The 25,941-nt window shown below is 40.6% G+C and overlaps 1 protein-coding gene across 2 annotated transcripts in view; it reads right to left on the reverse strand.

Moving 5' to 3' along the window:
- reln (reelin) overlaps positions 1-25,941 on the reverse strand; it is a 238,129-nt gene that overhangs the window by 22,673 nt on the left and 189,515 nt on the right. For both annotated transcript variants that reach the window (XM_051656669.1, XM_051656668.1), the window contains exons 35-46: positions 23,353-23,493; positions 23,022-23,199; positions 22,302-22,386; positions 22,020-22,202; positions 9,597-9,765; positions 8,818-8,920; positions 8,434-8,660; positions 8,135-8,358; positions 5,689-5,839; positions 4,932-5,190; positions 321-570; positions 11-179 (exon numbers count right to left, since the gene is read on the reverse strand). In XM_051656669.1, coding sequence (XP_051512629.1) covers positions 11-179; positions 321-570; positions 4,932-5,190; positions 5,689-5,839; positions 8,135-8,358; positions 8,434-8,660; positions 8,818-8,920; positions 9,597-9,765; positions 22,020-22,202; positions 22,302-22,386; positions 23,022-23,199; positions 23,353-23,493 — 2,139 coding nt within the window. The remainder of the gene's footprint in view (positions 1-10; positions 180-320; positions 571-4,931; positions 5,191-5,688; positions 5,840-8,134; positions 8,359-8,433; positions 8,661-8,817; positions 8,921-9,596; positions 9,766-22,019; positions 22,203-22,301; positions 22,387-23,021; positions 23,200-23,352; positions 23,494-25,941) is intronic.

Here is a 25,941-nt window from a genome sequence, read left to right on the forward strand (position 1 = left end):
GTGCGTTTACCTGGCATAGTGTGGTATGGGTAAAGTGACTCTTCCCCACTTGTTGTAAGTGTCTGACACCAGCAGCCTCTGCAGTGTGTATGAAGAGCAGTCTGGACTCGTGGGTAAACAATCTCTCACCAGTGGAAGCCATGTTAGACCCAGATCCAAAGAGTACTCGAGCTCCACCGCTGCACGCACACGCACACACACACGCACACACACACGCACACACACACACACTAGTTAGGTAGCCTCGAGACAAGTATCTAAAAAACACAATGTCTGCTGGTGACATGAAAGAGATAGACATGCATGATGGCAGGACGTACTATAGCAGGAGGAGGTGACGGAGCAGGATGCAGAGAAATCAAACTGGATGAAAGCGTCTGAGCCCAGACTGATGTCTGTGGTGATTCCGTAGCGGGTGCTTGACTTCTCAATGAAGGCGAAAGCTTCACCATCAGAGCCGCACACTGGCATTCGTGTGCCACCGGGGTGCAGCAGCCATGAGCGGCCATTTATGGATGAGAAGTCATCTTCTAATGGTCCCCAACCACTAGCACTGCCACCCACAACCAACTACACACACAGAGAGATCACATGTAGACAATACACTTCTCAAATACAAATCCAAAGTCATTTGAGTTCTGAAAGGAAAACAACTACTTATCATACCTTATTATAAGTTGATCAATATATATATATACAGTGCTTACAAAATTACTTAGACCTCTGAATTTCTTCTGTCATTTGAATGGATTACTACGAAGCCCATTAGAGGAAAGGGAGGGAATTTATTTTCTGATATATTTTCACGTTCCCTTGCAAAAGTCTTGCGTTCCCTTACAAAAACGTAAGCGTTCCCTTGCAATAGTACACATTTCCTTGGAATAAGTTTTGCATTTACTTGCAATTATTTTGGGTTCCCTTGCAATACCTTTATCTATTGCTCATGATAATTTATCACATGTTTTACTACAGTTACTATAGTTCAACTATGGAATTTGTAGTAAAGCCATTACCACTAAATTTACCTTGGGATTACTAGAGTAACTATATTTAAACCATCATATTCATAGTAAAACCATAGTAATTACACAGAAAATCCAAACCCATGGTAATAAAAATCATAATCAGTCTGCCAAAAACATGGTTACTACAGTTTCTTTTTGAAGATCACTCAATGCTGCGTCGGCTGATGCAATGGGGGATGATGCAAATGTTCACATGGTTTAAAGCCCTTATATAACAATGTCAATTTATTGGCTGCTGGCACTTAAGCAACACCCCTAAGGGGCTACGTCATTGGCCTAAGCGCTGGCTCAATCATCATCACTCAGATTTTCTTCACTTCAAGTGCACAGATTTTTTCACAGCCCATGTTTGTTCTAGCGACTCACACCGAAGCGAGGATTAAATTATCCCTTTTGAGTGGCAACACGTAGGGACATCGATGGAAGCTGCATAACCTAAAGAGCAAATTTCCTATGTGGTGTCCCGCATTGCAACGGACTGACAGACACAACGGCACTTCATCGAAGGCTCGCCATTTTCTCGCCATGAGAAAGCTTCAGCTCGGAGCCATTGGGGATTTCGACTCTGAGCTTAAGAAGATGGAGTGCCATTAGGAAAAACTGGATAAGAGGATTCGTCGTTGGATGGTAGATGGGCCCTTTTCCCCATTGTCTTTCTCTGTGTCATTCTGAGAGGACACACATGGATGAGGCAGTTTGGAATTGTGGCCTTGGCCTCTCTTTCTCTCTCTTCTTTTCAAAGGTCTAGAGGCGAATGAGCTCCCGCATGAGATAGGGAATCCCAGTGAAGGGAGCAAAGAGGTCGGAAGAATCAACTATTCATTCGGGGCTCTATCAGGAGATGGAAAGGTGTTTCAACACTTTTTGCCCTTGCGGGAGAAGTGACATTGACTGCTCTCTCTGCCCATTTTTCGATGGCGGCATGGATTTCTCTCTGGTGAACGAGTCAGTCATGGTGATGCTTTGCTTGTAAGGGTGATGGACAAGGGCTAAGTGCCTCCTTCTATGAATTGAGGTTAACAAACTCTTTCCCCCTGCACGTTTGCATCTCATGCGAGCATTTGGCAATAGGATTGGTGGCGTTCAGATGACCATAGTCTTCTGGCCAACCGAAGCCCATCTGGCATGTTCATTGTGAATTGGAGGGTGAGTCCCCATTTAGGGGATGAAATCGGGCTGTTTAAATGCTCCCGTCACTCCCTTGTCTGCCCTTCGGACATTATTGAGTCAAGTTTGCTGTTCATAACACCTAAAATGCTTGGAAATTAATGTGTGTCTCAGTCTCCCCCTATGAATCTCACTGGAGACCAAGTGTTGAGCATTCTCAACATAAAATCTCCCCTCTGCCCCCTTGACTGAGCATCATGGGGCATGCATAACTCTATCCATTGCGCAAAAGCATTTTGTCACAAGCACCAAATGCTTTTACCCGATTGTACATGCTGGGACCAGTTTAGTGGCCAATCAGTTCTCAGTGTTCCCCAGTTTAGCTCAGTCTGCCCTTGCAACTTCTGATGGTGAATGGTGTAATTCCTACAGTAGTTTCTGTTCAGATAGCCCCGTACTTAATTCAGGAAATTAATTATCTCTTGCAGAAAGGGGCAATAGAAGAGATTCTGATGCTGATGCAAAAAGAGATAATGTAACAAGTTCAGCTGGGGGACTGGGTCGTTAAAATAGATTGAAGGATTCTTATTTTCACATTCAGATTGCGCTGAAGCACAGGTGTTTTCTCAGGTTTGCTATTGGGAGCAAAGAGTACCAGTTCCGTGTCCTTCCGCTCAGACTTGCTTTGGCACCACACACGTTCACGAAATGCATTGATGCAGCTCTGGCCCCTTTGAGGTTCCAAGGCATCCACATTTTTAACGATCTCAACTATTGGTTGGTTTTAGCCCTCTCAGAGAGTTTGCCTACCCAATACAGAAATGTCATTCTCAGCCATTTAGACAATTTAGGGCTGCGAGTCATCATAGACAAGAGTGTACTGTTGCCAAGGCAACAGACTCTGGTTCTAGATGTGGAGTAGGACTTACCTTTCTCCAGCTCGCTTTCAGTCACTACGCCGGTGTCTGGCAATGTTCAGAGAGATCTCCCTGCAAGAATGTTTCAAAGACTGATGGGGCTTATGATCAGAATCCACTTTCATTCCTCTGGGCATGTTGCATGCAAGGCCTTTCCAGTATTTTATGAAAAAGTTTTACTTCACCCGCTGAGGCATGCGTATCGTCCCTTCAAAGTGACGTGTGGATGTTGCCAAGCTCTGTTTCCACGGAAATGGGCCCGCTTTCTGATGTCAGGCATTCCGTTGAAACAGGTTTGTTCCTGCAAAGTGCTGACCATGGATGCCTCCTCTGTGGGCTGGGGCTCTGTGTACGTAAGGTTGTCCAGCTTACAGAGTGTGGACAGGCCAGTGACTAGAATGGCACTTATATTGTCTGAAGATATTTATGGTGCTGTTAGCACTGAGATTTTTCCTTCTGGAGATTCGAGGCAGTCATGTCCTCATCCGCACAGACAACAGAATGGTGGTGTCTTACATCAACAGTCAGGATGTTGGTGCATATGCTGAGGTTGGCACATCACACTCTTCTATGGGCACAGGACAATGTCCTGTTTATCCGAGCCATACACGTCCCAGGTCACCTGAATTTAAGGGTGGATCTCTTGTCCAGATAGGGTTTCAGACCTGGAGAATGGACATTACATCCTCAGACGGTCGAGCAGATCTGGAGGAGGTTTAGCAGAGCAGAAATGGAAATGGCTTGTTGACACAATTTTGAGTGCTTATGAGGTGTGCGGTTTGCAAGGGAATGTCACAGCTGCATAGCAGGCTTGTGTCTCTTGCAGAGAATTTGAGTGATGCCGCTGGAGCAGGCGCTTATAAGGAGCCCATAACGTAGCTCCTAAGTCGCTTAAGAACAATCAGCCAATAAATTGCTGTGATTTTATACAGGCTTCAGACCACGTGACCACTTGCATGCTTTTTTGGCATAATGATTTAGAATTTTATTACTATAGTTTTGGTTTTCCTGTATTATTCTTACGGTTTTAACATGAATATCATGGTTAAATAATGGTTACTGTAGTAAAAACATGGTAATATTTGTGGTAACTATGGTTTTACTACAAATACCATATTTCAAATATGGTTACTGTAGTAAGATCATGGTTAAATTTTGTAAGTGACAGAAAAAAGTATTGCAAGCGAAAACGAAATAATTGCAAGAGAATGCAAAACTATTTCAGAAAACAATTTGCTCTGTAAATTTCAAATCCTCCACTGAAGTTAGTTTTCGATGATAACTTTGTGTCTAACTATCAGACTTTTGAATAAAAGCCTTAGAATTAAAGTATCAATATTCAATTGTGAATTTAGGTAAAGTAGTAAAAATAAAGACGAAAGAGCATTTCCAAAGTAGTAACACAGAGAAGAGCAAATGAATACATTTGGAAAGAGGTAGAAACAAAATGTTTGGATGTTCCATTAGGAACAGCTGGATCAATTATCAGTAAGCAGAAGTATCAAGCCCTGCAGACACGGCATAGAAAGCTAGGGATTCTTACTAGTCTAATTCTGTGCCCATGTACTTGTTGAAATGCTCTGATATGAAGCAGACATACTCATAAGGAGATACTTCAAGATAAAAGATATAACAAATTAATTGCCAATATTCACAACAGAAACCAATGTCAAAATCAAAATAATTAATTTAGAGTTTCATTTTGTAGAAATTATAAAAATATCACTGCTGTTAATTTTTAATGCCTCTGGGATGCACTGCTGATGACCTTTGCAAAGCACTATGTGCACCAATAATTATCTGTAATTTAGAGCATTTAATATACTGTACTAATCAGTGTATTACAGTAAGATCAGTGTGTCTTGGTGTAGCAGCTCTTTACTTTATCAATAACCCAGGGACTGTGGAAGTGGCCGTTCTCGGACGGTTGCCACCAGCGCACAATTGTCGCTGCAGTACGTGCTCTGAGAGGGATCTCCAGCGCCACCAGGTGAGCCTGGTTACTGCTGTTGCTGTACAGGAATTCCTGAAGAAGAGCCCAGTTTAGCCCACCATCCACAGAGAACTGCAGGAGCACAGGCTGTGAGCGTGGATCAGGAGAGCTTTTACCGCAGCCCAGCCGCAGGAAGAACTGAATAAACCTGTTGATTGACAGAGATACGCTTTTATGTGCTTATTATAATAATATCAAAAGAGGCATTACAAATTGAGTAAAAATGTGTCTGCTGTCTACTCAACAATACTGACTATGTTGAGGGTATATGTTGTATACTTCACTGACCACTGTTTGCATCACTTCAGTCTCTTAAAAAGGATCACTGTACATAGACAATAAATTACTGCCAACTAAAGTCCAAAGAACATTGCATCTACCTGCACCACTGCAGTTAGCTTGGAATGGATTTCAAAACACTTAATCATTCAACTTACAGTTCAAACATTACTCTTAAGTTTTAAACAGTCTACCAAAAAGTTATATCACTTCGATGAATACATCACTTGTATTACACATAGCTAATTAATATTGGCATTATGTTCATGCTGTATAACCAGAGGAGACCTGGCTCCCCCAACTGAGTCTGGTTTCTCCCAAGGTTTCACAAAGCGCTATACAAATAAAAATGACTTGACTTGAATACCTAGCATTAGACAGGTCCAAATCCAAGGTCTCCAGCATTCGCAGTCCGTCCTCACTGAAGAAAAGATGGTTGCCGCTGGTCGTAATGCCGCACTTTCTGGAAGGTTTTCCTCCACTCAACAATTTGAAATACTCAGATTCCAAAACGCCACCTGTATGACACAGACATCATTTATAAATTAAATGTATCATTCAGATACTGCACATGATTAGCTACAATATTGTGCAAAAGCCTTAGGCATATTAGATGTTTCACAAAAACATTTGTCTTAAGACAGTTATTTTATATCTTCAGCTTTAGTGTGTCAATAGGAAATTTTATATTTCCAAATATTCCTTTTGTGAAAAGAATAGAAAATAGAAAAGTAGAGAAAGGAGTCCTGCAACAGATGCTTGAATGATCTCGACATCATTAAGTCAGTTTGGGCTTACATGCAGAGACTAAGAATTGAGACTAAATACATAGCCAAGATGCTTGGAAGAACATATCAGACAACAACCTAACTAACCTGCAAAAAAAAAAACAAAAAAAAACAAAAAAAAAATGCAATTGTACCCAGAAGCATTTATGCTGTTAAAGGCATAGGGGTGGTCACACCAAATATTAATTTATTTATGTTTATTGTACTTTGTATGAAGTTAATTGATAAATAAAAAAATATAGCATTATTTTTGAAAATATTCTTTTTTGAAAATGTTTTTTTTAAAACTGACTAAAACTTAAACACAGTCCATTCTACAAAAACATAATAAAAAAAAAATCTATTTGTTTTATGTTTTTAAGTATCATACTACGAACTCCTTGCATACCAAATGCATAATTTTGCATATAGGCAAAATTATTAATATCACTGAAATGTTTCCTGAATAAGTCTGTTACAACAATAATTTAGTTGAAGAAAAGAATATAGCTGTTTAGTTTAACAATTCAAATAAAGGATATATTCATAGAGTGTGATATGAAGGTAAAGCATTCAAGTCATCCTATTCACATTACTTACTCTACAAAATGATGTAGCATAGTGCAGAAGTGTGCGATTTTGGGATGCACTTTATGTGTTTCAACAAAGGTCACAAAACAAAATTCTCCAATAACAGTGAAACCGCTTATTTAAAAACAGTGTGCAATTAAGCACCTTATCTGGGGTGGTACATACAGTATAGCCTAATGGTTAAAGATCTGGGCTGGTAGCTGAAAGGTTGTAGGTTCAAACCCATGAACTTTCACCATTGTTTCCTTGATCAAGACACTTAGCTCTGCTTATTCTAGGAGAACTATATTCAGTCACCAAATAAATGACTAATTAGTAATATTGTATGAGCACTTTTGAGAATTTCCATTAACAACAAGAAGATGGTGCCACTGAGACTTCTTAAAATAAGTGTTACTTTCTATGAACCATTATTTTTCTAATAACTGTGTAACTTTGCAGTGTGTTGTTGCATAGTTCAAATTTAGATAATGTTGGAAATGAATAGAATCATTTGTACACCAATTGTGTCACCTGCGATTTAATCATCTCCTGCTTTTCTGAACATACGGTGAGAGGGTTAGTTTTCCTCAAATGATTTAGAGTGATTATGACTTGTACATTAACATCCAATGAAATGGCTTGACGAGCAGTTTTCCTTCCCATGTTGACATATTCCTGATTGAAACAGGAAGTTGTTGTCATCGAGGGTGGGTGTGTCAAATTGACAAAAATTTGTATACACTCCTGCAAGCAAGATGATGTCATCAATATTTTTGGTCCATTTTCCCAGAGAAGCATTTAAATTTTATACGAACAACACTACATGTAAAACATCAATTAATATGACATTAAAATGTGTTATCATTGAATTCATGCCTCTTTCTATGAATAGAATTTACATGAGATCAGTAAAAGAAGCTGTTTTAACCAATCAACTATGATTTACATTTTGATTTCACATTAGTTGATGTTTAACATTTAGTCTATTGACAGAAGAGCAAGCGTCTCATTTTTTAAATACTCCTCTAAATGCCTCCTCCGGCGGCCTGGGCGGTGTTCAAATGTTTGCAAACAGTATACCGCTGCTCGACCATTTTGACCTTCTTTCTAGCTCTGAGGGAAAAATGAAGACGACCTTTGCCGTGAGTGTATCGGATCCTTTATGTGTAAACTGCTAAAAATGGTGTATGCTAGTGAATAAACAAAATGTTTAAAATGACTATATTATTTCAAATTAATGTCAACAATATGCAAATCACAGCATAATATCTGGGGTCAGGGGCGTAGATTCCAGGGGGGATGGGGTGAGGTAACCCCCCTCCAATAATCAAAACAAGCAAGTACAACCCCCCCAAATATTTATACCATGATCAGTGGAAACATGTAAATGCTTCTACGCCCTTGTCTGGGGTTGTTATTCATCCACCCTCAGTCATATAAGCACATCCTCATATTGTCTGTTTGTTTCTGTACCTTCAAAATCCTCCTTCAGAAAATCTGGATTGGGCATATCCCGGATGGTGCAGTCAGGACCAGAGTAACCTGAATCACAGTTACAGTGAGTGCCCTGAACACATGCCCCATGGCCATTACACATGTTCTGACACTGAGGGCCGATGTAAACACTGTCCAGGGCCCAGGTGGGCGGTGCCACGCCACCCGAATAAAATCCTTGGTACCAGCGGAACCTCACAGATCTACAAAGTAAATGGACACACTGTAAAACAGCTTCAAACTGCAAAAAAGTAAAAATAAAAGTGTTTTTCACTAACCCACACAATCGCAGCTTGCCAAAGTGGATAACTTCTCTTCTCCAGCCCTGAGTGGTGCCGGGGTAATACACACTGGCAGGGTGGAGTTCAGTAGAACAAAGAGAACTGAGCCTGGGACCCCCGGCACATAGGGGAACTAACAGATGCCATGTGGCTCCAAAGTCTCGTGAAAACTCCAGTCGCACAGGGTTTAAGGAGGAGCTTTCAGTGGTGCAGCCCACATTAATCTACAACAGACAGGAACAGTTAATACTAAGTAGTAACATTCTTACTCAAGACTGTTAGCCAATATCACAAACAATGAAAGGCAAAGGAATAGGCATTTACCTTTAACTTTAAGAAATAGAATGTTACACAAAAAATCTCCATCTTGCAAAGCTTTACCTCGAACTGGATGACAGTGTTCTCGTTGACATCAATATCTCTTGTGGTTATAGAGTGTTCACCCAATTCACTGGACATAAACACCATAGCTGAGTCATCTTCCCTGCAAACACAGTGACAGTAATATGAAGCCAACACACTCTCTGAACACTGAGCTCATGAAGCCAAACTATTGTGCTGTAACATCTTTACAATTATGTTGTTGGCATCCTACAGATAGTAAAGTGTTGTTTGATACGGAAGCTTCAAAGCTTGTGTCAAAAAACCAACCCATTTAACAGTAAAGCGCATATCGGAGCTTGACTGATTTTGTGATAAACATATGATTCGTGTAATCTGAAGCTTGATTTGACTGAATTTGTTGGTATGTTGTGCTAATTCCAGTCCAAGATTTATACCAATACAGTAACACAAATACCTTCATTTTATTTTACTGCCCAGACCACGAGCACATTTATTTTCAAATAATAGTTTGGATAATAAGTTAGTCTATTAACTTAGTCTTATAAATTAAGACTTAGTAAAACACAAAAACAACAATATAGCATTGATAACTTTTAGCACAGGTTGTAGAAGCATTTAGTAGCTGCACTTCATGTTTTTTCCCAGCAGATGGCAGTAAAACGTGTACAGAAGCTTTGGAACAATGAAAACAATTTCAATACAATTGTAATGAAAGCCCTATTGTTTCAGAAGCTTCATTACTACCTACAGATGCAGGGCTGAGATTGCTAAAATACAATGTGTTACATTAGTTCTAATGACAAGAAGATACTCACAGTCCCTCTCTCTGGTATGGGCAGTAGAATCCAGTGTTGCCTCCAGGATAAAACAGCCAGTTTCCCTCCTGAGGTCCCCCTTCAAAACTATCTAATATAACTGGTACGTTATTGACAGTGTTGCCATCTATGATGAGGTCATCAATCACCCAAACCTCCTCCTTCTTTCCTGTGGGGTTGAAAATAAAATACAAAAAGTTGAGCTTGTAACAGTAAAAAAGAAAATATACCTGCAAGCAGCAACGACTGGGGCCAAGCCCTGCTGGCATTCACTAAGCACAATGCAAAGAAGACTAGTTTAACAGAGGCATAACTGTAAGACTAGCTGAGGCAGGGTTTGAACACTCAACCTTTGATGTTGTAGTCCTGAACCTTATCCAATGCTCCACACAAATGCCAAGTTTATAAGATGCCAAAGTGACATGACCACATTTAGACTGCAAAATGATTGCTGAGAAATGTTGTCAATACAGCTAAGTGGTCTTGAATTCAAGCAGGAATTATGCAGTGAAATATAGCCTACATTGTCAACATGAAGACTCAAAAGACACATAAGTAAAATTTTAAAAACCACACATTGTGGGATTTGAACACAACCTTTGAGGTGCTAGTCCAAAGGTTTACACTCTGCACCACTCAGCAATAGCAAAGAGACATGCCAAGTTTAGAATCAGTTCAGAAAAGCATTGGCTAGCATGCTAATCAATCAGCATGCTAAATGAACATTGTCTATGGATAGCATAATTACCAATTAGCCTTCTGTGGATAGCCCAATGACCAATTAGCCTTTAAATATATAATACCCTACAGTTAGCATGCTAGGCTGTCATGTAGGTAGCATGCCATCCATGCTGACCAAACAATTTTCTTTTGATCTGTAGGTGGCACTGTCTCCAAACTGCTAAGGTAACCTCAGGACATGATGTCACTGACATATACCAGTTACACTTTGTGTACACTTTGACCTTAAGGCTTTGGAACTGTTTCAATTTACATAGATTGTCTGTTTAAACAAAAGAAAAACACAAATAAATGTTTTCACGTATGTGAATGTCGAAGAGTGATAAAGGCCTATATATTTAATTAACTGATTATTAAGCAGGGTCAAGTGGCGCGAAAACCCTTCACCTGCCGGATCCTAAAGAGGGAAAGTCTTAGGATCCAGCAAAGGTGCAGTCTTTGTGCCACTCTTACTTATCAGACACCATTAACAACTTCTGGGTCTCTGTGAGGCAAACAAACAAATGTCCATGTACTGTACAGTCACCCCATACCCTCATGCCAAGATATCACATTTACTAATCCATTACAATAAATGTCTCGGTTACAACTGTAACCTTGGTTCCCTGAAAGAAGGGAACGAGACTCTGCGTCAGTAGCTGATGCTATGGGCATATAAACCAGAGCACAGCACCATTTCATCAAGTTTTTCTGACTGCAGGGAAGAGAGTGCATCTCTAGGTCCCTTAACTGTGAGAAATCAGTAAGGCAGCAAGCATACACAGAGTCCGTTCCCTCGTTTCAGGGAACCAAGGTTTCAGTCATAACCAAGATGTTCCCTTTCAAGTAGATCAATTTTTTTCTTTTTATCCCCTTTTTTCCCAATTTGGAATGCCCAATTCACTCATGGTGGCGCGGTTAGTCACCTCAATCCAGGTGGCGGAGGACAAGTCTCAGTTGCCTCCGCTTCTGAGACAGTCAATCCATGCATCTTACCACGTGGCTTGCTGTGCGTGACACTGCGGAGACTCATAGCACAGGAGGCTCATACTATTCTCCGCGAACCACGCACAACTTACCACGTGCCCCATTGAGAGCGAGAACCCCTAATCATGACCACGAAGAGGATACCCCATGTGACTCTACCCTCCCTAGCAACTGGGCCAATTTGGTTGCTTAGGAGACCTGGCTGGAGTCACTCAGCACACCCTGGATTCGCGACTCCAGGGGTGGTAGTCAGGGTCAATACTCACTGAGCTACCCAGGCCCCTAAAGTAGAACACTAACTCTGCGCCAGTAGCTTACGCTATGGTGACTGCATACCACAATGTCGTACTACTGATTCACACGTAAAAGGAAATGGATACTAGCAAAAAAGGATAGGCTTCTGGTTTCAACATGAGCGTGTAGCACATGTTTCATGACAGCTCCGCAACAAATCCAATATAATCTAGTCGGATCATCTTTTTAAGATTTTCTACAGTTAGGAAAGGTACAGATATTCGTCCTACAACTTGTTAATCAGCATACAGTGGTTTATTACAATCACAGTTAAGCATGCTGGGCAAATCTCTTAAAGCAACGGATCAGGCTGCAGCCGCCTCGGACTGTGCTGTGGAGGATATGCCCAATGGAAATACTCAAGACACGGGCAACATAACTGTCCTCAGTGCGATCTCTTCCATTTGTACGAGACTACTCTCAATTATATCTGACAATGGGAAATAATGGACTCAAAGATCGAACAGCTTGCAGTCTCTATCAGCTTATGGCATTCAAAAATGAGGCCAGTGTGGCTATTTCTGCTGTTAAAATTACTGTGGATGAGCATGCCATAAAATTAGCAAGTTTGGAAAACAATGCTTCCGTGTCTTCGGATACGGCCGTTAAGATGGAACAAGAAGTGGGGTGCTTAAAACAGGTGTTAGAGCAGCTCACGGACAAATGCACTGACCTCGAAGGCCGTATTAGGAGACAGAACTTCTGCATACTACAAATCAAGGAGGGAGCCGAATCCAAAATGAAACCATGGGACTTCGTTGTTCAACTTTTGATGGAGGCATTATCGTTATTTAAACCTCCGCTTGTGGATCGTGCCCATCAGGCATTGCGAAATCGTCCCATGGATGATGAACCACCACAGGCTTTTGTTCTTCGCTTACACTACACCCACGAGATGGAAGAGGGTGCAAAAGGCAGCCAAGATGCAGCGAATTGTTTTCAATGGGCAGAGAATTAATCTTTCCAGATTACCCCCCAGTAGTGGTAAAACGCTGTGCGCTTTTCAAGTGGGCAAGGGAGTTGCTTAAAGACAAACCTGGCATCAAGTATGGTCTACAATACCCAGCAAAATTAAGGATCTCGTACAATGGCAAGGAACATTACTTCACTGACCCGGACAAAGCCGTTAAGTTTGCAGAAAACTGCTTCGGTACTGGGTGACCGGTCTAACAGATGCCATTTAACTGAGCTAAGTATGATTAACACATCACTCGCTGGGTGAAAACTATTTTGGTAACTGCCGACTGGAAAATTCTCAGAACTATAACCCATTCTGTAACTAATATTCTTTCCTTTTTTTCGAGATGTTCTTACGAAATTATCTATTGTGGAACTGTGTTGATCTGAGATTTGAAGGTCAACATTGTGTTAACTTGTTTGTCATTATTGTTCTGTTATTACATTTGTGCTTATTGTTTTGTAATTCACTCTGTATCGTGCCGCAGGTTCTAGTTAGTCAGTCAGATGACGGGGTTTTCATTTAGGCTTGTGGGTGGGAGGGGTTGGTGCCTGTTTAAGATGTTTAAAGGTGGTAAAAGGTGTAGTGATAACAATAATGTTAGGTCTTCAATGATTCAAAGTAATACTGTAACTTCAAGTAACAGACGAGGGTTCATTTTCACTTCGTGAAATGTAAAAGAATTAAATCACCCCATTAAAAGGAGCAAGGTATTGTCTCACTTGAAATCTTTGTCTGCGGATGTAGTCTTTCTATAGGAAACTCACTTGAAAACTGATTCTAAGATTAAGTTGAAATGCGGATGGATAGGGCATGTATACCAATATAATTTCTCTGTTAAAGCGTGAGGTGTCCCTATCTTGATACAACAAGATGTGCCATTTAAACTTAAAGCTTTGATAACAGACAATGAGGGTCGGTATCTTATTTTGTCTGGCGAGATACACTCCCTCCCTATAACTTTAGTGAATGTCTATGGCCCAAACTCTGATGATCTCGATTTTTTCAAGAAGGTTTTCTCTTTTGTTCCCAATATATTTCAGACATACCTCATTATAGGGGGGGACTTTAATTGTGTCCTGGATCCGTACCTCGACAGATCATCCCTTAAGAGATCCCCACAGTCCAACACAATAAATGTTTTAAACGCATTTATTAACAGTTCCAATTTAGTGGATGTATTGGGACTTTTTCATCCAACCGAGAGAGATTATACTTTTCATTCACAAGTTCATAATGTATACACACACATTGATTACTTTGTGATAGAAAACAATTTATTTCTAATGTCTTGAACCCCAAGATCCATGATATAATAATTTCTGATCAAGCTCCAGTTGCATTTGAACTTGTCCTCAATAACTTGTCATCCTCCCATCCACTGTGGAGGATGGACCCCCAACTTGTCAATGATCCTAAATTTTATGACTTCATGCTTACACAAATGGAAATATTCTTTGAGAATAATGACAACTCCGATGTCTCACCAGGGCTACTCTGGGAGACACTGAAAGCTTATTTAAGAGGATGTGTAATTTCATATCAGGGGTCCAGAAATAAATTGTATAAAGCTAAACTTTTGGATCTTGGGAAACAAATGAATCAATTAGATAATGAAAATGCACAAAATCCTTTGTTGGATACATACAAAAAATCTTACAGTTAAGGCTTGAATATAATAAATTAGTTTCCTCTAAATTAAACAAATCATTTCTTTTCGTTAAACAAAAATATTTTGAATTCGGGGAAAAGCCACACAAATTACTTATTAGGCAGCTACGTAAATTAGAAAATTATAATGCAATTCATTCAAAGTTCAAGACAAAATTCTGAACACAATATACCACGTCTAAGGATATAAATGAGTGTTTTAAGAAATTTTACACAATGCTATATTCTTCTGATCCCTGCACTGATACACAAGCTATGGATAAGTTCCTAAATAAATGTAACCTTCCTTGTCTTTCCCAAGATCATCGTGTCCTTCTTAATGAGGATATATCTTTAGAGGAGTTAGAAGGCACAATCAGTTCTTTTGGTAAGAGTGGTGAAACTCCAGGCCCAGATGGCTTACCTTCTGAATTATATAAAAATTTTGTGACATTCTTACTCCCTACTTGCTTAAAACATTTTCGCATGCATTAGTAACTGGACTACCACCGACATTCAATGAAGCAATTATAACTGTTATTCCCAAAAAAAGGTAAAAATCTGAAAGAGGTTGAAGGATATAGACCAATCTCTCTTCTTAATGTTGACCAAAAGATACTGTCTAAGACTCTCGCAAACAGATTATTTAGTGGATTAATTCATCCTGATCAGAATGGATTTATTCCAGGAACTCTTTGCACAAAATTAGGCACCTTTTTAACATAATGCATCATTCCAAAGCTATTCAAGAAAATCTGGTAATAATCTCCCTTGATGCCGAAAAAGGCATTCGATCGAGTGGAGTGGCACTATTTGTTTGCAGTGCTAGAAACTGTCTCCGATACAATCTTCCCTGTTTAAAGTATCACTGAAGAAATTTACATATCTTGGAATTGAAGTTACCAATAAATATTTTTCTCTCCTAAAGGCTAATTTTACCTCTTTAATGGCCAAACTGCAGGCTAATATACAATTCTGGAGAACCCTTCCTATTTCTCTGAATGGCAGAATAAATGCAATTAAAATTATATTCCTGCCACAGCTATTGTATTTTCCAATCTTTTTGCCTAAATCTTTCTTTAAACATCTAGATTCAATTATTCTCCCGTTCTTGTGGGACTATAAAAATCATAGAGTCAAGAAGGCACATCTTTGTACATCCAAACGAGAGTGAGGGCTGGCACTCCCAGATTTCTCTCTTTATTATTGGGCCTCTCACATGAGAATCATCTCATTGTGGTTGGATGATCTTGTCAGCCCTCCAAATTGGCTACAGATAGATCGTGATCAGTGTTAACCCTACGATCCTGGAGCGGTGATTCTCTCCCCTGTGGCTCTAGATCAATCTATATTCAGTAGCAGCATTGTAATACGGAATACATTTTGTATCTGGAACAGATAAAAGAACATTTTAAGATAAAGTCCCTATCATTTTTAACTCCTATTGCTAGGAATCCGTCATTTCCACCTTCGAGGTCGGATGGGGCTCTTATACAGTGGGGAGAATTGGGTATACGTACTATAGGGAACCTTTTCATTGATGGGGTTCTGGCAACCTTTACTCAAATGCAACAAAAATGTAAACTCCCCAAAAGTAATTTTTTAGGTTTCAACAAATTAGAGAGTCGCATGGTGCCATGCGAGGTTCAGAAGTGTGAACGGCGAGCTCTGCGCACTTTGCTAGTTTTTAGTACTTTTTGTGTCATAAACCGGTGAGATTCGATACATCCTGTTCCAAAACTGTTCTAGGAAGACAATATGTCAAAGAATACAAAATCCTCGGGCTCTGGAGACATTAAAAGACATTTACGTGCTTAAGCTGAAGCCCCTGAGCGACAGGCCACAAGCCCGGTTCTCAGTTTGGCCAGTGAGGTAAAAGAGATTCAGCGTCAACTGTTGAACATGACGGTGATGCTCACAGTTAGCAGAAGTCCTCAAGTCTCTCGCCAGCCTACACCACACCCACCAACAGGCCCTGCTTGAGCTTCGACAAGACCAAGATCGTCGCTTTCACGAGATCCTCCAAGTTCAAGCATAGGACCGGCATCTGGAGCCTCTTCAGCCAGGAGGAAGCCCTGGCTGCGACCCCGGACACAGCAGCCCCCATGTTCCTGCCCACGCTCATGAAGATGGGGGTGGAAGATGATCCAGAGACCTTCCTGGACCTCTTCGAGTGAACCACCAATATCTGGGGTTGGCCGCATGCTCAATGGGCGGCCAGGCTCATTCCCTTGCTGTCCGGGGAAGCCCAACTTGCAGCTCAACAACTGCCGGCGGCTAGTCTCCTGGTTTACGACGACCTGAAGAAGACCATCCTGCAATGGGGCGGCTGCAGTACAGAACAATACTGGAAGCTCTTCCGTTCAATTAAGTTGGAGAGGACCGGCCGCCCATTTGCCTTCACAAAATGGCTCAGAGACGCCTGCCGGAAGTGGCTGCTGGCAAAGGACCGTGGCGTTGAGGGAGTTGTTGACCAGGTGGTGCTGGAGCAGCTGATCCGTTGGCTACTGAAAGGAATGGTGGAATGGGTCCAGTGGCACCGCCCAGCATCACTGGAGGTACTCATCAAGCCTTGGTGGACCAATGCTTGGTTCAACATGAGGCTTTGGTCACAACCAAAAGGGTGAGGGTGAAGTGTGTGCATGGGGATATTCACAACTATCCTGTAGTGACCCTTGTTATTACATTTCAGGGAACAAAGCATAGAGTGGAGGTGGCAGTTAGTTCTAGCCTCGCCCATCCGCTAATTCTGGGAACTAATTGGCCTGAGTTCAAAAATGTGTTGAAGGGAATATGTGCGGATGGGTCCTGCAAGAAAGCTAGTAGATGTGAAATGTGCGATGCTTTGGCAGGGGAGGTGGACCCGGGGCCATCTTCGTCAGCTCCACGTCAGAGTGGTGTGAGGAGGGGGAGGCCGCGGCCCCTCCCATCCTCAGGGGATTTCTCAAAAGGTATTTACCTCTACAGTACATTTGACTCACTGGTCGCTTCCACCTGAGAGAGCCTCTCTCTGGTTTTGTATTGAACTGGAAGTTCTTGCCCCATTTCGCCATTGCAACCGGTAAGGAAAAAAGGTGTCCAGAGTGTTTAATTCGGACATTTATTTAAATGTTGCTTCAAGCATATGGCTGAACCCTAAATTATGTATTAATAAGTCCCCTTTCTGCTGGTCAGAGTGGATTGTGAGGGGGGTTACTACACTCAGTGATCTATATGAGAGTGGAGTGTAGAGATCTTTTGAAAATTTGGTTCAACATTTTGTGATTCTCAGATCTCAGTTCTATAGGTATTTACAGCTGTGCCACCTGCTCTGTATTGTTTTTGGGAGTAGCATACACTCCCCTAAAGCGGCAGATTACTGCTTTTGGAAAAGGTCATGAGGCATCAGTGTATTGCTCCCTGTTAATTCAGAGTCTGGGGGATGGAGCTTTAACTTCTATCAAGAGATTATGGGAGTTAGATTTAAACTTGGTATTGGAGGAAGGAGTGTGGGCTAGAGATGCAAGGGTTCGCCTTATGCAATTCAAGATTTTACATAGATTCTATTGGACCCCCTCTAGATTATATAGACTTGGTCTTAAAGACACACCCACCTGCTGGTGATGCCAGTCAGAAGATGGAGAGACAACCCATGTTTTTTTTTGGTGGGGGGGGGGGGTGGTTGAAGGTTCAGAGTTTTATATGTGACGTTCTGGGCATTCAAATTTCATTTTGCCCCAGACTCTGTATTTTAGGCGATGGGGTGGTCATCAATATAGGGAATAAACATATGGTAGTGGGAGTTGAATGTTGATTCTGTGCATTTATGTTTTGCTTTTCTGTGTTTGATGTAGGAATCAATAAAAATGTTAATCATAAAAGGTTTCAAAAAATGTGAAATTATACACGTGCTCATACACCTTCCTCGGATAATGTATCACCCTCAGTCATTGACAAATGTTTTGATCAGTGTAAGGGAAGTAAAAATTTGTTATCATTAATCTATGATTTGTTACAATTCATCAATTCTCCTTCTACAAAGACACTCAAAGACGAATGGGAGAAAGTGGAAATTCCTGAGGAAATTTGGCAAAATAGTTTAAAAGATATTAATGAACATTCTATTAACTCTAGTCACTGTTCACTGTTCACTTAAACATCCAGTTTAAGATCATCCACAGATTAAATTATTCTAAAAAGAAACTGCATAGGATTTTTCCAAATATCTCCCCTCTCTGTGATAAATGCAATACAGTTGATGCTGATCTGTCTCATAGTTTTGTTTTCTGCTCCAAGATACAGAGTTATTGGTACAACATTTTTGATGTGCTTTCAGAAATACTCAGTGTTCAAATTAAACCAGACCCTGCATTCATCATTCTGGGACTTTCTGACCTTACACATACTCTAAGCAGAGCGCAACCCAAGCTGCTTGCATACAGTTTAACTACAGCCAAGAAGCTGTTCTGGAAGAAAAATGAGGTCCCTACTGTCAAATTATGGCTTAAAGAATTGATGCCTACTTTACACTTGGAACAAATTAGATACCATCTGAAGGGTAAATTTGAACAGTTTTATAAGATCTGGCACCCTTTTATCTGTTACCTTAAAGGAAACCCCATTGCCTAACACATCGCTCTTGCAATGCAATGCATTAGTATATTTTCACTATACCTTTTTAATTTGAATGTAGAATAGTCTTGGAAAGCAAAGGGATATACTTTTAAGAAGATTGTTGTGACTATTATGCTGTTTTTGCTCTTTAAATGTGTGTGTTTTTTTTTTGTATATTTACATATATGTATACACAAAGGAAATGGAATCTGTAAAGTTGGTAATCCTATTTTAAATTCTGTTTTCCAATAAAACTTATTTGACAAAAAAAAAAAAAAGGATAGTTAAAGGCATCGGCAAAGTCCCCCTTCATATTGAAGAACGGGAAGGAAGAGACAATTTCAACAACCACGTATGGTTAGGAAATGTAACAATGACACTACATACAGGATAGTGAACACTGCACAACAACACTCACCGCAACACAGCGGAGAAAGAGTTCAAAACAGTCAGCGACTCACAGAATAAAGAAATGCCACAAGCCGTCCCAGTTAGTAAACATTTAATTTAACACAGTGTTAAGAAGAAAAAAGCCAGACAGTGGGTAATGAGACCAGCTCCCATCATATCATGACACAAACCCCCAGGGCAGTGTGCATAGACAATTATCTCTCTTCCACAGCTAATACATGAGAAGAGAGAGAGAGAGGGAGCATCCAAGTTATGAAACCTGGCAAAGGTAATAAAATCCCAGCCAAGCGCATCGTAGGCAAATGCAACAGCATTGAAAACCCAGTACGAAAGCCTTTACTTGGATGTGGTCAAACATTTGAACGAGCTCCAAAGCAGACAAAGAACTGATGCATCAGCTTAAATTGACTTGTACGGTTTATGTACACACAAAGTTCCCTCATCACATGGTTTGATCAAAGAATCTGTAAGCAATTAAATACAGGTACCAGGTCCCAGACTGGGGCAGTAGCAGGGCGAGAGGGCCTGAGCTGCCTTGCTTCTTGTAAAAATGTTACATCCAAAGGACGTTTACCCACAGACAAGCAATCAATGACATCCAAAAACTGTACAAGCTACGGAAACCAAGGACAGAAAGGATGAATGTCTGTCGTGACAACTTTGTGTCTGGCCACCTGGCTGAGCATGACGCTTTTCCCATATAAAGCAGGCAATTTCCAAATCACTAATGCAGATAGACAGTGGCTAGACAGCTAAAACAATTTCAGCAGCAAAGCTCTCCCTAGCTTGAAACTCATGAAGCATTAGAGAACAGAGCGAGCACGTTCATTTGTGAGACAAGCCAACATGGTCACCGAGTCGAGTTCCATCCCTAAGAAGGAAACTTTCCGACTGGGCAATAACAGACTCTTTGCCCAATTAATTTTGAGGCCCAAACAATTCAACTGCAAAGCTCTCCCTAGCTTGAAACTCATCAATCATTGGACAAAACAGTGAGCATGTTCCTAGTCAAGTTCCATCTCCAAAAAGGAAATACGGCACATCCACACATTGCGTGAATGTGCAGGGAGCTAGTGAGAAGTGGAAGGGCAGGACTTTGAACTGGTACGCAGTTCCTTCAAAGGCAAATATCAAGAAAAGCCTGTGACATGGTGCAATTAGCACATAAAAGTAAGTGGCTTTGCATCATGAGTCATGTTGACTCAAGAATTTTTTTTTTTTATGAGATATAAGTGCTTGGGCCCACTCGGGGTGGGGCACTCAAGCTGTAGCTTCTTGATCACCTAAGATATAACCTGAGCAACTCAGCATCAGAGATTTCGGTGCAGACTTCCGCTGGTGGGAAACACCAACAAATTCATCAGCCAAATTAGACCAGGCCTCACCTATAGACACTGAGAGATATAGCATCACCATCTTCATCACCACCGATAAACGTGATTGTACCCTGCATGCCGAATGAGGGGCGCAGATCATCACTGGTGAATTCAATGGGCGAAGACGCCTGTAGTGGAGGAGGGAAGGCACCAAGGCTTTTGCCAGCGATAATTGCTCCTCAAACTCTCTGCGCTCAACATCCCATCCTCACGTGCCTCCCTTATGCAGTCTCTTGGTATCTGCAGAAGGAGTATGGTGATAGGGAGGGGGACCGGCATCATCCTTCAGAAAGAAGGCGAGCTGCATGTGAAGCATCTTGAGTTTCATGCGCTCGTAGTGAAGGCAATAAATCTCACCAAGTGCCACTTCTACGTGGGCTTGGCCCAGGCATATCATGCAGCACTCGTACCCATCAGACAGAGGGATATAACGCTCACAATGTTGAAAACATTTGCAAAACGCCATTTTGAAAAAGAAGTCATTAAGCAAATTACTCTTTATGTGCTTTACCTGTAATAAACACACAGTTGCAATTACAATATCAATAGCATTTCAAATGCAGTAGATACCAAACACACTGTTTGTGGGAGCACAAGCAGGGAGGTAGAAAAAAATCCGCTCGCTGGTAAAGTGTTCAATATCAATGACGAAGCAAAGGTTGGGACGTCCACAGCATGAGAGATTTCTTTGCGATCCTGAAGAGAATAAGTCTGATGAAATGGCACTGTGCTCCGGTTTATATGCCCGCGATGAGGTGCGCATCAGGGGCGGAGTATCAAGCACCATCTGCAAATATATTCGCATGATTTTAAAGGGCTTCAGAGATCATCACTCCTGAGGAGTTCTTCATAGTGTCAGCTAATGAAGAAGCGTCAAAGTGACCGACTTGATAGGTAACCCTGTTCACTCACTTGGCTATTTGATAAATGCATTCTCACAACAATGCAATTGACCTGTGCGGTGACATTGTAGGACACCAAGTCTTTGTTAACAATGAATCCAATGCCTTCCTTCTAATATTTCTACTCATGAATGACACATTAAACTGAGCTATACTGAAATGTCACTACAGCATCACTCTAATCAAGCAGGAATAGAAAGTGAGATTGCTTAAGTAACCACTGAATAATGGCTAATGCCATTTTCAAAGTTGTTCTGCTGATCCACCAGCATTAAAAGTCCCAATGTTAAGTGTGATGCCTTCATGTTTCCAGTATCAGGGTCAAAATGACTTCACTGTGAATTTCTCTATGCATTACCTCTGGTTCCCTTTCAGCTTTACAATGGCTCTAAGTTGAGAGAAACTACTCTTCACAATAGAGTCGTTGAGAGTAAGTCAAAAAGTACTGTACTGTATGTATGGTTGTGTGTTTTATAAGTGAGAGTGTATGAGTGTATGTTTTGTATGTTTGCGTAACTGTGTGTTTTCTTACCACTGTTGTAAGGCTGCCACAATCTAAAGCGTGTAGCATTCGTCTGTGCACTGGGTGGTAAAGACAAGTGAACAAACAGTGTGTCTGTGGAGGTGGGAAAATAAAATTCGTCTATAAGCAGCCAACTGATGCCTCCATTCACAGAGTACTGCAGCAACACAGAGTGAGACCGCTCAGGCACTCCTGTACACACAAACACACAAAACCCAAACAAACAATTTTAATACAAGTAAAGTCATTATCATGCAATAACATGTAAACCCAGCGTAAACCTAAACTTACCCTTTGTTATGAACTTGAATGAAAATTGGATGTACATTGTATTTGTGCAGTCTAAATCTGTTGAAACCAGCATCCGCAACCCCTCCTGCAGATGACACACAGTTTTCCAACACCAAATTCAAGACAGTAAAAAAACTGCAAAAAATCACTTTCTTATTGAGCATTTTTGATCTTCTTTCCAGTAAAATATTTAAACATTCTTTCAACAAGATACATTTACTTAAGAAGCAAAATGACATAAAATTACATGATATTTTGTATAGTTTTCAGAGATATCTAAAAAAAATTGGGTGAGAATAATAACTTTAAAGGGAAAACAAAAGTTCCTACCCCATTGAGAAATATTTTGTTTTCTTTCTTGTTATAAGCATAAATTCCGCTAAATTGTGTTCTAAAAACAAGACTCAATATCTGTCATTCGGAAAATTGGAAAAACACTGCAAAATCTTTTTTTCCTAAATATTGTACAACAGGTTATAAATGTCATTAGACACAATTAGTTGTTCTACAGTTCAAACTAAATTCCTTAAATATTGCTTGTAAACAAAAAATATAACTACATGAAATAACTAGTGGTTCTTCACTGCCTTTACTGATATAAGGCTGGACCGATTCATAAAGCAGTACAGTTTTGTCTTCCGGTAAACACTGGCCAAATTCGCTCAAATACCTTTTATCTGACAGTAACTGAAAGGGCACTGGTATTTCCATGGTACTCACCCCTTTAAAGATGAGGGCTGTTCCTGATTTTAGGGGCTCTCCACTCAATGTACCCCTCTCTGCCCCGTACACCTCCGGCCAGATGTCTGACTTCAGATTCTCATTGAAATCTTCCTTCAGAACTGATGGCAGAGGAACTACAGGCACGCAATGAATGCCACCATAACCCTTGTCACAGCTGAGTGAGAGAGAAAACCATTGAAAATGTGGATTACTTGAGGCTGACAAGGGGAAGTTGAGTCATCTGAAATTATCATAAAGCACATCGTGGCTTTGAGTAAGCATGGACTCACACGGCGTATAAACTGTAATGCAACTACAAGACACTCACACACAGTGTCCGTTGTCACAGAGGCCATGTCCAGAGCACATCCAGGGGCAGCCGGGTGTCAGCAGCATATTATCCAGTGCCCAGCCATCAGCTCCAGGAGCAAAATGAGGCTGAATCCAGCGGAAGCGTGTTCTAGCTGAGCTACACATTTACACAACAGGTTGGAAGGTTGGAAATCCAGTCTGAACAGTCACATATACAAACTTCCTTGAAACTGTCCACAGGTACAGAAACACCCCAAAAGTATTACAATGGTTTTTGGAAATGTACCATGGTATTTTCATAGTATTCTTTGAAGCCCCTTGGAGTACCATTTAAATATCTTAAGACAAGAATATGTTAATCATTAATATGGTATACCAGCAATCAAATGTTTGAACACACCAACTCAATATGTATAATTAAATGATGGGATGCTTTTCAAACAGAACTGAAGGAGTTCCCATGTATTCTGGAAACTTGACTGATTTTCCTTCACTAATCACTCCATATTTATATTTTTTTAAGTACAACTTTAGTTTTGTAAAGAAATTCATACATAGTCATAATTTATATTTGAATATAAAAATAATTTCAAGCATCAAAAAGTTCCCAAACTTTTGATTGGTAGTGTATGAGTGTAATGTACCATGATAAAACCATCTCTGTACCCTGGTAGATTGAGATATCTAAAGGCCAATTTCAACATCTGTGATGAACCTACGCTGTAGGCTACGCATTTTCGACTGTTACAACATAGCTTATGCTGTAGCCTGATGCACATCTCTCCAAAAAGTGTTGCATCTATGCAGACCACAATAGCTGTGATTGGCCTGCTTTTTCGCATTAGATTTTTAAGATCTATGCATCATATCACATTGTATTTTGGCTTGTTTTAATTGGAACCCTCTGTTGTTTTTATATTCTGTTTACGTTTCATAAGGTTATACAAGTGAGAATGCAACATTTGTTTACAAATTATAAACTCAGTGCTATCACTGCTTTTACTCGATATATATAATTGGTTTGTGAGTGACACAACATTTATCATTTTCTATTTGAGCACTTTCCGATCTGTAAGATGTTTTGACTGTGTGTTTGACAGTATGGTGTACAGTTAAGAAAATGGAACACTTGTTAAGAGTTTATCATACTGCTTATATGATTGTAAAGTCAAGCTTCTAAGCTTTAAAGCGACACCCATGTTGTGTTGGTCAATATATTGGTCAATCTAGTTAATTTATTTTTTTCCCAGTGTGAAGCATCAAAGTAGACCAAAATATTTCTTTATTATTATTCAAGTGACACAAGAGCAAGCATAGAGTATATGCCTGATTTATTTTCTCTTTGCATATAAGGCAACATGTATTATAAAAAATATGTACCTAAATCTCAACATGTTCACAAACTTTGATAAACAAATTTTTAATGCTACAATAATTTAAATAAAAATAAATACTTTTGAATCCACAAATTATATTGCTTGTTTATTTATGAAATTTATAATCATTTCAGAAATGAAGGCACTTCATTAATCTTAATATATTAGCACTTTTGCTGTGTTGATGCAGTTCTCACCAACTAGCTACTGGGGTACCCCAGGGTTCAGTACTTGGGCCCCTCCTCTTCTCCATATACAGTACATGTAATTTCTGGGATCTGTCATTTAGGTACATGGCTTTTCCTACCATTGCTGATGACATTGATGACACACAACTCTATCTCTCATTCCAGAGTAACAATCCTACGGTAGCTGCACGGATCTCAGCCTGCCTAGTAGACATCTCGTGTTGGATGAAAGAACATCACCTCCAACTCAACCTTGCTAAAACCAAGCTTTTTGTGATTCCAGTGAGCCCAGTAGTTCAGCACAATTTCACCATTCAACTAGACTAGTCAATGATCACACCATCCAAGACAGCCACAAATCTTGGGGTTGTGTTTGACAATCAGTTAAATCTCATGGACCACATCGCAAGGACTGCCTGATCATGCAGATTTGCTCTGTACAACATCAGGAAAATCAGGCCCTTCCTATCTGAGCATGCCACACAACTCCTCATCCAGGCACTAGTGCTATCCAGGCTAGACTACAGCAATGGTCTTCTGGCAGGCCTTCCTGCATGTACAGTCAAACCTCTACAATTGATCCAGAATGCAGCGGCGCGATTGGTCTTCAACAAGCCCGAGAGAGCGCACGTCATGCCTCTCTCCATCAAACTGCACTGCCAATGGTTGATCACGTTAAGTTCAAGGCATTGATGCTTGCTTACAGAACAACCACCGGCTCTGCACCCCCCATCTACACTCACTACTTCAGGTCTATGTGCCCTCCAGAAGTTTGCATTCTGCGGGTGAATGGCCCCTTGTAGTGCCATCTCAAAGAAGCACAAAAATCACTGTCCAGGACTTTCACTTCAACAGTTCCTTGCTGGTGGAATGACCTGCCAAACTCCATCTGAGCAGCTGGTTCTCTAACATCCTTCAAAAAGCATCTAAAGACACTTCTTCCATGAGCACTTTACCCAATCCCTTTAGTCTTCTTATTAAAAAAAGAAAAGTGTCTCATCCTCCTTGCTAGGAGTACTTCTCTAAACAATTTTTAAACTT

Source organism: Myxocyprinus asiaticus, chromosome 26, assembly GCF_019703515.2.
Source record: "Myxocyprinus asiaticus isolate MX2 ecotype Aquarium Trade chromosome 26, UBuf_Myxa_2, whole genome shotgun sequence".
In the NCBI taxonomy this organism is placed as follows: Eukaryota; Metazoa; Chordata; class Actinopteri; order Cypriniformes; family Catostomidae; genus Myxocyprinus; species Myxocyprinus asiaticus.